Source organism: Poecilia formosa, unplaced genomic scaffold (assembly GCF_000485575.1).
Source record: "Poecilia formosa unplaced genomic scaffold, Poecilia_formosa-5.1.2 Scaffold688, whole genome shotgun sequence".
In the NCBI taxonomy this organism is placed as follows: domain Eukaryota; kingdom Metazoa; phylum Chordata; class Actinopteri; order Cyprinodontiformes; family Poeciliidae; genus Poecilia; species Poecilia formosa.
Genome location: NW_006800627.1, coordinates 45,878 through 59,152, shown reverse-complemented (window position 1 = coordinate 59,152; position 13,275 = coordinate 45,878). Strand labels below are relative to the sequence as shown.

General features: G+C 39.4%; 1 protein-coding gene across 1 annotated transcript in view; it reads left to right on the top strand.

Moving 5' to 3' along the window:
* fam120c (family with sequence similarity 120 member C) overlaps positions 1-7,817 on the top strand; it is a 24,916-nt gene extending 17,099 nt beyond the window's left edge. The window contains exons 12-17 of the mRNA XM_007542414.2: positions 690-804; positions 1,104-1,313; positions 2,194-2,428; positions 3,301-3,436; positions 3,630-3,693; positions 4,419-7,817. Coding sequence (XP_007542476.1) covers positions 690-804; positions 1,104-1,313; positions 2,194-2,428; positions 3,301-3,436; positions 3,630-3,693; positions 4,419-4,658 — 1,000 coding nt within the window. The 3' untranslated portion in view covers positions 4,659-7,817. The remainder of the gene's footprint in view (positions 1-689; positions 805-1,103; positions 1,314-2,193; positions 2,429-3,300; positions 3,437-3,629; positions 3,694-4,418) is intronic.
* The last annotated feature ends 5,458 nt before the right edge of the window (positions 7,818-13,275 follow it).

The following is a 13,275-nucleotide window of genomic DNA, read 5'->3' as shown; positions in this document are numbered from 1 at the left end:
CAGTACTTGATGCTTGCAGAAGAGGGAATGCAATCATTTGGATCAGCTGTTCTGAAATAGAGGCACATCTAAAACATGCAGAGGACCGGAATTGAGAAACACTGCTCGAGGTATAGAGGAAAATATTTAAATAAATATATTTAGCCAAGTAAAATAAATTAAAAGTTGTTTTGGGTGCAAAAAAATAGACTTTTCTGTAAAAGTCTGTACTTATTACAGGATGTCTGCACATCCTTAAAAAGTTTTAAATTAATGCAACTAAAATTAAGGCTTTAAAATGTATTAAATTAATAAAAAATATGTTTTCCTTAAATATGTTAATAATGGGTCATAAGTTTCTACTTACAGAACTACTTAATCTCAAATATTATATGTAGGTTTTTTTTCCTGTAAAGCAAAAGTTTGAGTCACACAAACAACTTCATCGCATATGCCGGTAATAATTTTACCATGAGAAAAAATTAAAAATCTCCATTTTGCATCAAACAAGCTGTGCTGGATGGAACACAGTTGTGTGAGTCTTGAACTGTAAGTTCAGTTCATGGGCCACAAATGGCCCTCAGGCCTCAGTTTGGACACCCCTGAACCAGATAATATTTATTTTCCTGTTCCTAACATCTGGTTTTGACCCAGCTGTTGGTTTTCTGTTGCTGCTCCATGAAGCCGGTTCTGGTTGGTTCTCCTCTCAGGTATATGATGCAGTGGCCTGGTGGACGGATCCTCCAGAGACACGAGCTCGATGCCTTCCTGGCCCAGGCCGTTTCCAGCCAGCTCTACGAACCCGACCAGCTGCAGGAGCTCAAGGTGACGAGTCACTTTTTTATTCCCAGTCTGTCATGAAACAAAAGAGAAATCAATTCACACTGAAGCGGCTCGACCCGATTGAAAAGAAGCACAGTTCATTTTGGGCCCCATCATTTACATTGTGGCTGAATGTAAAGGTGAAGCTACCCATTAACAAGCTGTTAAAATTACAGTTTTCTATGCATTCAGTTTGCACTAATGATCAAATATTCAACTTCTTTTAACATATTTTCATGTTTTTGGTCTGCGGCAGCCATGTTTCTTTATTTTGTCGTTCTGTTCTCCGTGTCGTCCGTCAGGTGGAGAAGGTGGACGCCCGCGGCGTGCAGCTGGCTGCTCTCTTCATGGCCGGCGTCGACACGGCGTTGTTCATCAATGATGTCTGCGGCCAGCCGTTGCCATGGGAACACTGCTGCCCCTGGGGCTTCTTTGACGGCAAACTTTTCCAGAGCAAACTGGCGCGGGCCGCCCGCGACCGGGCCGCCCTGCTGGACATGTGCGAGGGGCAGGTAAGAGACCGAGGCGGGGGGCAATAAACATGGCTCAGGGCTTTCGGTTTAGTTTCTTCACACACTGGAGACAAGGTGTAATGCATATGCAGTCCTGAAACAATCAGAATAATCATGATTTAACAATTATTTAAATAATTAACTAATTTAGCAATTGATTGATTAACTGGAGTGTACAGAATGTAAAACATGTCATTTGCTGAAAAAAGCAACACCATGAGGGCTGCAATTAAGTCAAAACTGTGCAAAGAATATATAAATTCTGTATTTTAGATGAAAAACCTGCATTTGTAAATATGTGCTACCCATAGCTAACTTTATTAATCCCTTTAGTAATTAACTGGAATATACAGACTTAAAAAAGGCCTTTTGCTGAATTAATAGCATATTCACTGCAGTAATTAAATCAAAACTGTACAAAAAAAAGTTAAATCTTTGCCTGATGTGTTTTCCCAGTTTTAGCTTCACCTGGTTCAAATTCTCCTGCTAAGCACCTGTATCTAAATATTAATGATTAATACAAAATGAATCAATCTATGACCACTTGAGAAATGCTGTTATTGCATTGTAGGCAATAAGATGCTTATTATTTAAAAATTGAATTAAATTATTTGGTTCTTTCAAATTATTTCTAAAATTGTATTAAAAAAAACTTGTTGTTCAATGAATAAAGCAGAATGTATAAATTTATTTATCTAATTAATCGTCAGAATAATTGAATGTTGGTAAAGTAATTGTTAGTTGCAGCCATTTTCACACAGGCACGACTCCATCTTTCTTTCACCAATCAGTGATTTTTTCTACTAAAACCAAACGACCGTCTGCAGCTGACAACATGTTGAGCTCGATTCATCCAGCGTCTCATCGTTCTGCTCCGCAGGAGGAGCTGGTGTCAAAGGTGGAGAAGATGCGGCAGGCGATCCTCGAGGGCATCAACCTCTCTCGTCCTCCTCCCCCTCCGCCTCCTCTGCCGCCTCCTGCCTTCCTGCCCCCCGCCATGGTGCCCCCCTTCTACCCCATGCCTCTCTACCCGCCTCGCCCCATGGGCGGCATGCCCCCTCATCACCCGCACCATCCTCATCACCCCAGCCAACACAGACCCAGAGCTTTCCCAGGTACGCTCCAGTTCAACACACACGGTTCTGCAGACTCTTTGAATGAACATGAGCTCAAAATTACAGGTTAAAAGGTCAGTTTGTGTGGAAAGGAGGAAAACGCAGCTGATAAAATGATCACAAGCTAGATGGAGGTTGTCATAAATAACCTGAGCAACAGATATTTACTTTTGCTATAAAATGAAAATATTTGGCTTGGCCTTCCTGAAACGATTATTCTGATTATTCATGATTTAATCGATTATTGAAATAATTGTCAACTAATTTAGTAATCGATTAATCATTAACTGGAGAGGAAACACTTAAGTAAAAAGGTAATTTGCTTAAACAACACCACAGTCAGAGCAGAAATTCACTCAAAGTTTAAAATAAACACATTTTGCATTTAAAACAGAAAACTTTTTGTCTGTAAATATGTTCTACCCAGAACTAATCAAGTTGCAGTTTTAGCGTCATCCATTTAAAATTGTTTTTTTTAAAAAACATCTTTTGCAATACAATTATTAATCAGAACATTTTCAAAGCAGTAATGAAGCAAAAAATTTATAAATTTTGCACGTACAAGTGTTCACTAAAAGAACGCTTGTATTGACTTTTAGGCAATAACATGTTGTTTTCTTATTAAAAGTATTTTAATTATTCATTTGCATTTTTAATGTCTTTTTTTTAATATAAATTAAACTTAAGTGGTTGAATGAAGAATCCAAAGAATGTGCCAATTTTTTATTTTTTTTTGTTCAGTTAATCGCCAGAATAATCAATTACTAAAATAATCCTACAAATACTTCTAACAGCACCACAAAATCAGATATTCCGATGAGGTTTGTAGATTTTTATGACCAACTTTGATCAGCGTTTCTTTCTCTGCCCAGGCATTCAGTCCATCCCGCCTCAGGGAGGGAAGCTGGAGATCGCCGGCATGGTGGTGGGCCAGTGGGCTGGAAACAAGCCTCTCCGCGGCAGAGGAGGGTTCAACATGCAGGTGGTCTCGGTGGGAGCCGGAAAAGGGTGAGGTTCACCAGACATATTATCTTCTTAGCTATGATCAGTCATCCAGTAGTTTGTCATGCACATAAAAACAGTTGATCTTTACAAATTGGCAACAAGTGAGTGCAAGCTCACAGAGTCCTGCTGACAGTGGTTGTGTTGAAAAGATTAAAAACTATTTCTTTTAAAATGTGTTTCTTTTTGTTCTGTGCAGGCGGGGTAAAGAGATTCCAGCAAAAATAAAGGGGATGAAAAAACCAGCTGCCAACAGATCACAGGTATGACATCAAGATCCCAGAAGAATTCATAAAGTTCATTTTAAGCATTTATTTTCACTAACTTTGTTCATCTGCAATGAGAATAAAAATAATCTACTTTACTACAAAAATGTTACGATCATAGTGTACACTTGCTGGTTTCTGCTGCAAAAGAGCATTGTGGAGTACACTGGCTGTGTCCAAGCATATTAGTGGGAAAAGTTGGTGGAAGGACGACCAGGTGGGAGAGCAAAAGCCAAAGCTTTGAGATTCATGAAGCCTGGATGGATTGTCATAGTTTACCTGCTGAATACTGTCACAAGACATTATTAATAACAGTAATCAATAATGATTTTCTGGAAGTTTGTTCCAGATTTGTGGTACATAGAAGCCGAATGCTGCTTCTCCATGTTTGGTTCTGGTTCTGGGGATGCAGAACCAGAAGACCTGAGAGTTCTGGAAGGTTGATGCAACAGCAGAAAGACTCACTGTGGCAAAAAAAATAAAAATAGATGTAATCTTTGAGGGACCAAAAACATTTCAGTGCTGCATCTATTTCAATCCTGAATTTATGATTTAATAAAATGAAATGGAGCAAATATTGAATATAATTTGGTGCTAAACTGCTCAGTGATTTATAAACTAACATTTATTTTTATAATTCCTATTTGAGTGGTTTTATGGTTATTGGCAGAACAGCTAGGGATAATATTATTTAATTTGATGTGTTTTTTTGTCTGCTGCAGACACCCCCACCCACCAGCCCCACGAAGCCCTCCGAGGAGGCGGGCTCAGCGCCCGAGGTGCCCACTCAGCAGCTGAATGGCAGCTCAGCAGCCTCCGCCATTGGCCAGCCCTTGGAGCTGGCCCAGCCAATCCCGTGTGCCTTAGCCAGCAGAGACAACCAATCAGAGGGGGTGGAAGTGGAGGCCCCCTGTTGCCTTGACGACTGCCCGTCTGACGGAGCGCTACAGAAGGAGGAGTGACGGCGTCCTTCGCCGGGACACGCCACTCTGAGAGTTATGTGTTCGACTGCCTTTCCCCTGTTTTTTGTAGCCCCGCCCCCAGCTCCCTCCTACGTCTCGTTAGCTGCGTGCACAATCACGCGGAGCAGGAAGTGACGCCTTTTCACTTCCTGCGCCACGTGATAGACTGAAGCAGCTAGCCGTTGCTCCTGTTTAATTTTTACTCATGTGGTTTTAAATCGTTTTATGAAGAAAGGGTTTCTCCATGAGTCTGTAAGCGCCCCACCCCAACCCGTTTCCATTCTTCCGAAAAGGAAAAAAAAAAATACACAGAAAAAAACAGCTCCTGATCGTCACCGTCTCCCACTCAGAGCTTAAAGCTTCGGCCCCCCCTCCACCCAGAATCACCACGTCAACATAGTTTCTGATGTAGCGTCTTAAATGGTCCCTTTCTTTAAAATCTCCGCACACTGATGTTACGTTTGCGGCGGCTAATCGGACGGGGTTTCAGCTAGCTGCTAAGCGCTGTCGCCGCATGTCTTTGTGCTCTGTTGCCATAGCAATCAGGATGATTTTTGTCCGAGATAAATTGTGGAGTTTTGACTCTTGATTCATGGCAATGTTTTACCATTTTTCTGTGCAGTGACCCCCACACCCCTCCTCACTCCCACTACACACACACAAACACAAAGTATTAGCATGTGTGCTAGCTATCCCCCATCCCCCTTCTACATAGATCGATTGGTTAATTATCACTGGAGCACTTCATGGCAATAGTGTGCTATCTTACTTTGACCTATGTAGCATAGCCTAATGCTTAGATGTGCTGAGAGAGCCCCCCAACCCCCAAACCCATGAATTTATGCACCTTAAACCCTAAAGTATGCAAGATCGCCCCCTTCCCCCTTCGTCCTATTTGTCCCAAAGCTTTGATTGTATTAACCCAGCAGAAGCACTTATTGTTGTATTTTAAATAAAGCCCCTGTACGGTTGAATTGACGTTCTGTCAGGGATGTCCCCTGCTCCTGAATACATCTTTATGATGCGTAGAAGTACGTTTTTAAAAGGTAGAGATCTATTTGAGAGACGTCAGAATGTGAACAGAGTGGTTCAGCACTTTGTCTTTAAAAAAAATAATAATTCAACCACACTGGACAGTCCTTTTACCAGGCGAAATGGAAATAAAACTAAACTTTGAGGCACCTTCTTGACTTGAGGCCAAAAAATGAAAAATAAAGATGTTGTTGCCCAGAAACAGATGGAAGATGTTGGGAGTTTGAGGGGGGAAGCGGCTGCCAAGCAGAGTTCCCCCCTCCAGCACTTCAAGGTCAGTCAAGAACTTTTCAATGAAGCTAAAAGGAGTCATGACTCCTGCAACAAAACCATTTCAGATCACTGAAAGTTTCAATCCAAAGTGTATGTCAGTAAGGTTCACCGTTTCAGGTGAGCAAAATAAATAAAAATGGGCGCAGTAGCAATTCCTTCCAGGTCCCACCATCCCTCGGCTTGGAGCTGAGTCACTTCAGACCGACAGGAAGCCTCTTGCTGCCCCAAAGTCCTTCCCACAAACGCGACGGAGACTCTGTGGGCCGCATCACGCGACGCCCTGAGACCTCGAACACACGGAAACGTTTCGAATTAGAGCACTTAATGTTTGTAGACGATGAAATGTGCCCTCCTGCTCCCCCTACCGACCAGATCCAGAAGTACAAGCAAACCCAGAAAGCAGTTGGAGCCGAGAGACGACAGCCATGAATATTTTTAATCTCCGAACTTCGAAAGATCGACATGGAAAAAAAAAGGCAAGTCAGAATAGAAGCACCTTATTTTCTTACTATATTACTGACTTGTGCTCGATCGTCGTGTGCCACAAACCGTTACAAAGACGAAGTTCTTCTGAAGGAAAAACAAATACACAAACCAACGACCCTGACTGTACGCGTCAATGTAGTCACGTCAGACATCTCCCTCCGTTCCGAACTCGACCGTTTACCGGCTGGCGATTAATCGGTCGGCCGCAGCGGCGTTGCACCGAGCGGCGCCGTCTTTTCACACCTGCTCCAAATGAATCCGGAGGTTCCGGCTCGTCAGAGACGCCGTAGGTGTCTGTAGAGTCAGGTAGCAGCATCAGGGCCTAACTGGACCGCAAAACACAGACACAGAGACTTAGACTAGAGATTAGAGCTCCACTTGCCGAAATACCGAGTCTAGGTTTTCTAGGAGACATAACCGCTTTCAACTTTTGACATTAGTACAGATAATAAGAAGTACAGATGGCTTTTTTGTTTTTTTATTTTTCTGTGGCGAGCCAGAGCGTTATCTGTTCCACACGATGCCCTGTTTCGATTTGCTCGCCACGCCACACACTGATATATAAATAAAACACACTCATTCACCCACACACCACATTCAGACAGGACTCAGTTGCATTCTCTCTGCTTTTGTGCTGACGTTTTTATTTTTTTCGTGCGTGCAGCAGTCGAGTGATCGTCAGTTTGTCAGAGAACCTTTGGTAACTCTGACGCAGGCAAAAATATCCCACGCAGGCAAGTTTGCACAAAAAAAAAACGCAAAAGAAAGAAAACCGCGACACGGTCCATGTGTCAGCTTCGCACGCAACTGCACACACTGACAACACGCAGATACATAGATGTTAAACTATAGTTAGTATGGTTAAAAAAGAATCAACACAACACATGATGTAGTGTCCCGTTTTTGTCCTCGTCTGTTTTAGTTCGATAGATATTGATCGATGATTTTTTTTTTCTTCTTCTCTCCTCATTGTTACTCTAACAGCCCCGCCCTCCTTTTGTTACAACACCTTTTTATTTTTTCACTTCTTTTCTCTGCCTCAAACACTCCTCAACCCTCCGAGGAAGTACATGCATCCTCACACGCATTAAAAGCAACCACACACACACACACACACACACACACACACACGCGCACACACACACACGGAGAAATATAATACACACAGGTTAATCCCTACATTTCTCTCTTTCTCTCTCTGCCTGTTAGTCCTTTAGAAATCTTTTTATTTTATTTTATTTTATCCCCCTCTTTTCTCTCTTCTCTCTGGGCTGCCCCGCCCTTAATCAACCCGACTAACAGTAAAGGTTATATTAACGTTGATAATCAGTTTCTGTATGTATCTAGCCAGAGTGGAAAGAAAAAAAAACAGAAAAAAAATCAAAACTGTTTTATTCAATTGTGCAAATGTGTTTTTCTTACTATTTTTAATGGTATTACATCTCTCTAATCTTAACCTTCTACCATCGCTTCAGTTAGTACTGAAATACGCTTAGCCAACCTAGAGATTTGAACTGTAATGATTGCCATTCTCCTTACCTGTATCTATATGGCATCTTTAGACCACTTCACCGTTTCTTATGTATGTGAGTAAATATTGCCCGCTTCTTCTCGAATTGAAAATCGTCGTCTGCATAATGTTTGATTCTTACGATATCCCTAAAAAAAATAAAAAAAGATCTCGTATTCAGTCCAAGCTGAACTCTCTGCACCCTTGCACAAAGCAGCAAAACATCTCTTGTGAACATCTGAGAACCAAAGCACGCCTTGCAATGTTCCCCCCCTTTTCCTCCCAATCTTGCCCTTCCCCCACCTGTTGTCTCTCCCAACCTGAACAGTCTACCCCTGAGCAACGAGTTTCGGATCAATACGATGAGTATCTTTAAATATTTTACAGCACGTGTGATTTATCTGACAAGTCTTTGAGGTTTAACGGTGGCGGTCGCAGAGGCGGGCCGGGACTGTGATTGAGCAAACGGATTGCAGTTAAATTCCCTCTCTGTTCAGTGACTGAAATTGAGGCGTTCCACAGCAACTCAGAGACAGAAAGACACAAAAAAAACAGACACCTTTGGTCCTACTGGGGAATTTTCAGTTATTTTTTTCTATGTTTATTTGTTCTGCTTTCTCCGACTCACCTTTTAGCTCTTTGGCTTGTTGAAGGTAACAAAGCTGCTGACAGACGGTGAATTTTCCTACAAACACATGATGAGACATGTTCTGGTTGACGTTGATTAAAACCATTTTTAGAACCATTTCATACAGTTTAACATATCAAGAATATTGGATAAATTTCACAATTCATAAATAAACAAACACAGGATTTATTCTTTAGAGAAGAAACTTTGGGTTTGATTCAATGCAAAAGTACTCTGATATTACAATACAGGCTCAAAAACAGCATAACATGATATAATTTAGTTTTATTTGAAACTGAAAAACTATTTCTACATATTGCTACTGTTAAAATAGATTTTTGGAGGGTTTGATCAAAAATTAAAGCAAGAAGAAAAAATGTAGTTTTATTAAAATGCTTATTTCACTAAAAAGTAAACATGAACTATTCAATTAGTTGGACTATCAGCTCCTGTTAAGGCTACAGTCAGCTACTAGAGATGCATGCCGCCTGCAGCTGAAGAAACAAATTTATAAAATTATGTTTCTTGTTACCAAAGAAAAAGGAAGAAAAACACCTGCAGTGCTCAGCAACAGGTGGGGGAGGGGCAGCATTATGTTTTTAAAGTTTTACATATCCACAAAAATCTAACTTTCTCCAGCATATTATTAATTTCTACATTTTTTGAAACCCTAACTCAGGATTGTTCAAAGTCTGCCATTTTGTGGCCCTCGAAGTGATTTTGTGCAGCTGTTTAACCACAATAAAATACATTTTACAAAATGGCACAAACGTGATTTTCCAGTTCAACATTGGAGTTTTAAAACATTTAAAGAAAATAATCTGAGAAATTTTCACGACTTTCAAAAATGATTTAAAATCTTCTAAAAGTAGAAAGGGGAACACAGTGTTCCCCGTTTTTCGTGGTAATTCAATTTCTTTGTAAATGGGACAAAGGTTTTAGAAAACAATCAATTATCTCAACAATCAATTATCTGCAACTCCTTTTTTCTCCACAAATCACTTCTTTATTTTTTTAAAATATGGATTTTCTTACTATTGTCCAGGTAAAAGGGAAATGTTTTTCAAATCAGAAAACTGTTTTAAATCAAAAAAGTATATACATTTTGTGGCCCTCAAATAATTATCGTGCCCTAATTTTATAAGCTATGGTATAAAACACCTCGCTGAATTACTCAGCGAGGTGTTTTAGGGAAAATCCACCCTCTGCTCGGTTAAAGCCAGCTTGCCTCTCCAAAGATCTCAGCTGTGAGGAGAACTGAGGTGTGAAATGTGTTCTTAGAAAAGAATCAGTATTACTTTGTGTCATACCAAGTCGCGATTCGCTCCGTTTTCTGTCCGGTTCTGGTGAAAAAGGTTGTTTACGGTTCGTCTCTGCGCCGCCACTGCCACCCCCCCTCCTGTCAACAACGACCCCGCCCCGACCCCTCCGCTACCGTCTCCACTTTCCCAGTCAGGCTGATCGTTTCTCGTCACCTTGGTCAATCTTCAGCAGCGTGTGTCCTGATGCATCCGTACCTATAACCACCCAAAACTTACCTGTGCAGCGAAAAAAATAAAAAAGGGTTCAAATGTATCCATGATATAATTGTTATAGAAATATTATCATCATTATTGCTGTTATAATTATGGTTGGTATAATTTGTCATTGTTAGCATTATGGAAGCACCAGACAGTCTGTGGAAAGAAAGCAAAGAAAGTTTGTTTCAATTTTGTTTTCCTTTTATTTTCTTTTTTTTTTCAAAGTTTTATTTGTCTGGCTGTTGGTGGTCTCATCACACAGAGGGAGGGGAGGAAAGGTTCAGGAAGAGACTAAGATGGCAGTCATGTTTGTACTGGTTGGGAAATGACTTACAGTGCTGAAATAAAATTTATTCTTTTAGTAAAAAAAATGACAGTTTGTGTCCAGTGTCTTTTTTTCTTACTTTGGACCTACAGATTGACCAAAAGTTTTCATACTCAAAATAGACATTTGTTCTCACTGTCTGACTAAATGTTTATTTTGCCAAAAAATTTTTCTATTTGCTAAATACTGTAATAATGAGAGAATGTCATATTTATTTATCTTAAAAATCTCAATTTTAAAGTATTTTTGAATAGTTATTTGAACATGTAATCCCATCTTTATTTTTAGTCTTTCCTGTCACGTTTTTTTGTTCAGTGAATACTTGTATAGAATTTCAAGTTATTTGCCACGTCTCCAAATGCTTACATTTTAGTTTAATTTTGAAAATATTTGATTTACCATAACGTAATTGCGTCACTGATTTAATAAAAAAAATACAAATAAAAATCTGTTGCGAACAAGATTAAATGTGTATTTTTTTGTGTTTTCAACAAATAATCGCCGAAACAAGTAAAAAAAAACTACAAAAAATAAACTTCCGTTAATGTGACTTACGTGTTTCCGAGTCACGTGGTTAGCCCGGGTGACGTATTTCCTGTGGAGGTCCTCCACTGGACGCCGTTGAGGTGCAGCAAGCGACTTTAGCCTGGCAGGCGATCTTAAATCACCTGGGCTGAACATAGAGACCTGATCTAACAACACTGCTGGATCTTTCGGAACCAACAAGCGAGGAGTTCGGAGGGGGAACGAGAGGCTTTTACGCCCACGGATACCCTCACACACACGGCGAAGCGCTGTGGGAGTAGGGAGTGTTTGTGTGTGGGAGGACGGAGGTGACAGTGATCGGTGGTGGGGAAGCTGAGAACCGCCAATTCGAGCTAACGTCAAGCTAACTGGCTGCCACCAACCGGACCTGGTTCGGCGGAAAAACAACCAGAAACGACACCTGCCTTTTCGAAAGGTGTCACAAAAATGCCGAGGAGAACTTCTGGTTCTGAAACCGAACCGGATGTGTTTACATAATTCCCCATGTTCAGGAACAGTCCAGGTTAGCGAGCTAGCATCACCTGGTTCACAGTTAATGACTTATTAATTGGAACAGCGTGTTTTAGCGGTTATGTGCCTCTCTAACTGGAGCATTTGACCCGAAAGGGACCGGTTCCGTTGGACTGGGAGCTCTGGGATGAGGTAGTAGTTTGTATAGTTTTAGGATCACACCAGATCTGGGAGATAACTATACAGCCTACTGTCTTTCTCAGGGCGACTCAAACCCACCATCAGTATGAAGACAACTGGAGTCTACACATCCTGAGTTGTTATGGTAACCAATCCATATTCTGCTGTTTTATTACTTCATTTGTGTTTTAGTATATTTACATGACCTCGTTTACATTTCCCTCACTGTTAACATCAGGCTTAAGTTGGTGTAGAAAATAACACATTTGATTTCATTTATAAACAACAAATATTCTCTCTGCTGCAGTTTTCAAGTTGTAATTAGAAACGATTCGAAGATTGAATTTTTCACTGGCATGACTGATTTAGATTTATTTTATTTTAAAAAAGGCCTATTGCAAGAAGCAAAAGAAAAAAAATTGCTTAATAAATTTAAACCAATTCAATCTTTTCCATGTGGATAATTTACTGTTTTCTCTTTTTTTCTCTCTCTACCAAAAACTCTTCATTCTGGTGTTTTGGTTTCAATTAGTCATTTTTTGGAAGTTCAATTTCCTTTACAGAGACTTTAATATTCATTTTATTTGTTTTTGTTGTTTTGTTTATTTTTTTTGATATTTAAAAAGTGTCTTCCAGTTTTAGTGTTTAAAGAATTTCAGAATTTAAAGTTTATTGATGTTTGAGAATGTTTTCTTGCATTATTATGGCATTATATTACTTAAAAATGATTTCAAAACATTGTTTATCCCAATAACTCTTCCAGCAAAATGTTATTGTGACAGTTTTACTTAAAGATAATTACATAATAGAAATTAATATTTATGCTTACAAGAGGTTGTAGTTTTTAATTTGAGAATAAGGAAAATTACCAGATTAAAACACTTTCAAAACATGTTACTTTTCTAATTTTATTAAGTTGAAAAAGTATTCAGTTGCATGCTGAAAAAGTGATTCTTTCTAGTTTTTATACTTTAATGAATATTTATTTAAAATAATTATCAGTAGTATTTCAATACCTTATTAATCCAAAAGAGAAATTAAATGATGCTGTACAACATTTAATTTTATTTAGCGTTGTAGATGATGGTTGTTTGCAGGAATTATGTCCTGTAGCAGTCTGTATAACAGCTATTATGAAAAGGCCTCTAACTGAAGACATAGTTCGTTTATAAGCTGATTGAGGGAAAATTCAAACAGTTGATTTATTATCTCGACGTTATCGATTCTTGTTGTTTTGATTTTGACACACTTCAACAGTTAATTTAATCTTTTATTGTTTGTAAATAGACTTTTTTGTACCAAATGCTATAAATTATGATTGTTCTGCTCTTTGTGTGTGCTGGCGGTTAACATTTGGGCTTTTGAAAACAACTGATTTTTAATGTATTATTTATCTTTTGTCAACGTTTTTAGAACCAGAACTTAACATGGGAAGTGAGGATTTATTAGTTTATTTGCTGCTCGGCTCAAAAACCAGAAAACCTGACGTTAAGACAACTGTATAAACCTGGACTAAAAGTATTATTTACATCAACTTCCTCTTGCAGACAAGCTTATTTTTAGTTTATTTTTGGTGCCTCTTCTCTTGTTTCCTTTTACTGCAAAGGTTTTAGTGTATTTCATGTATTTTAATGTATTTTTCCCCCTTTTTTTTGTAAATCACCTAA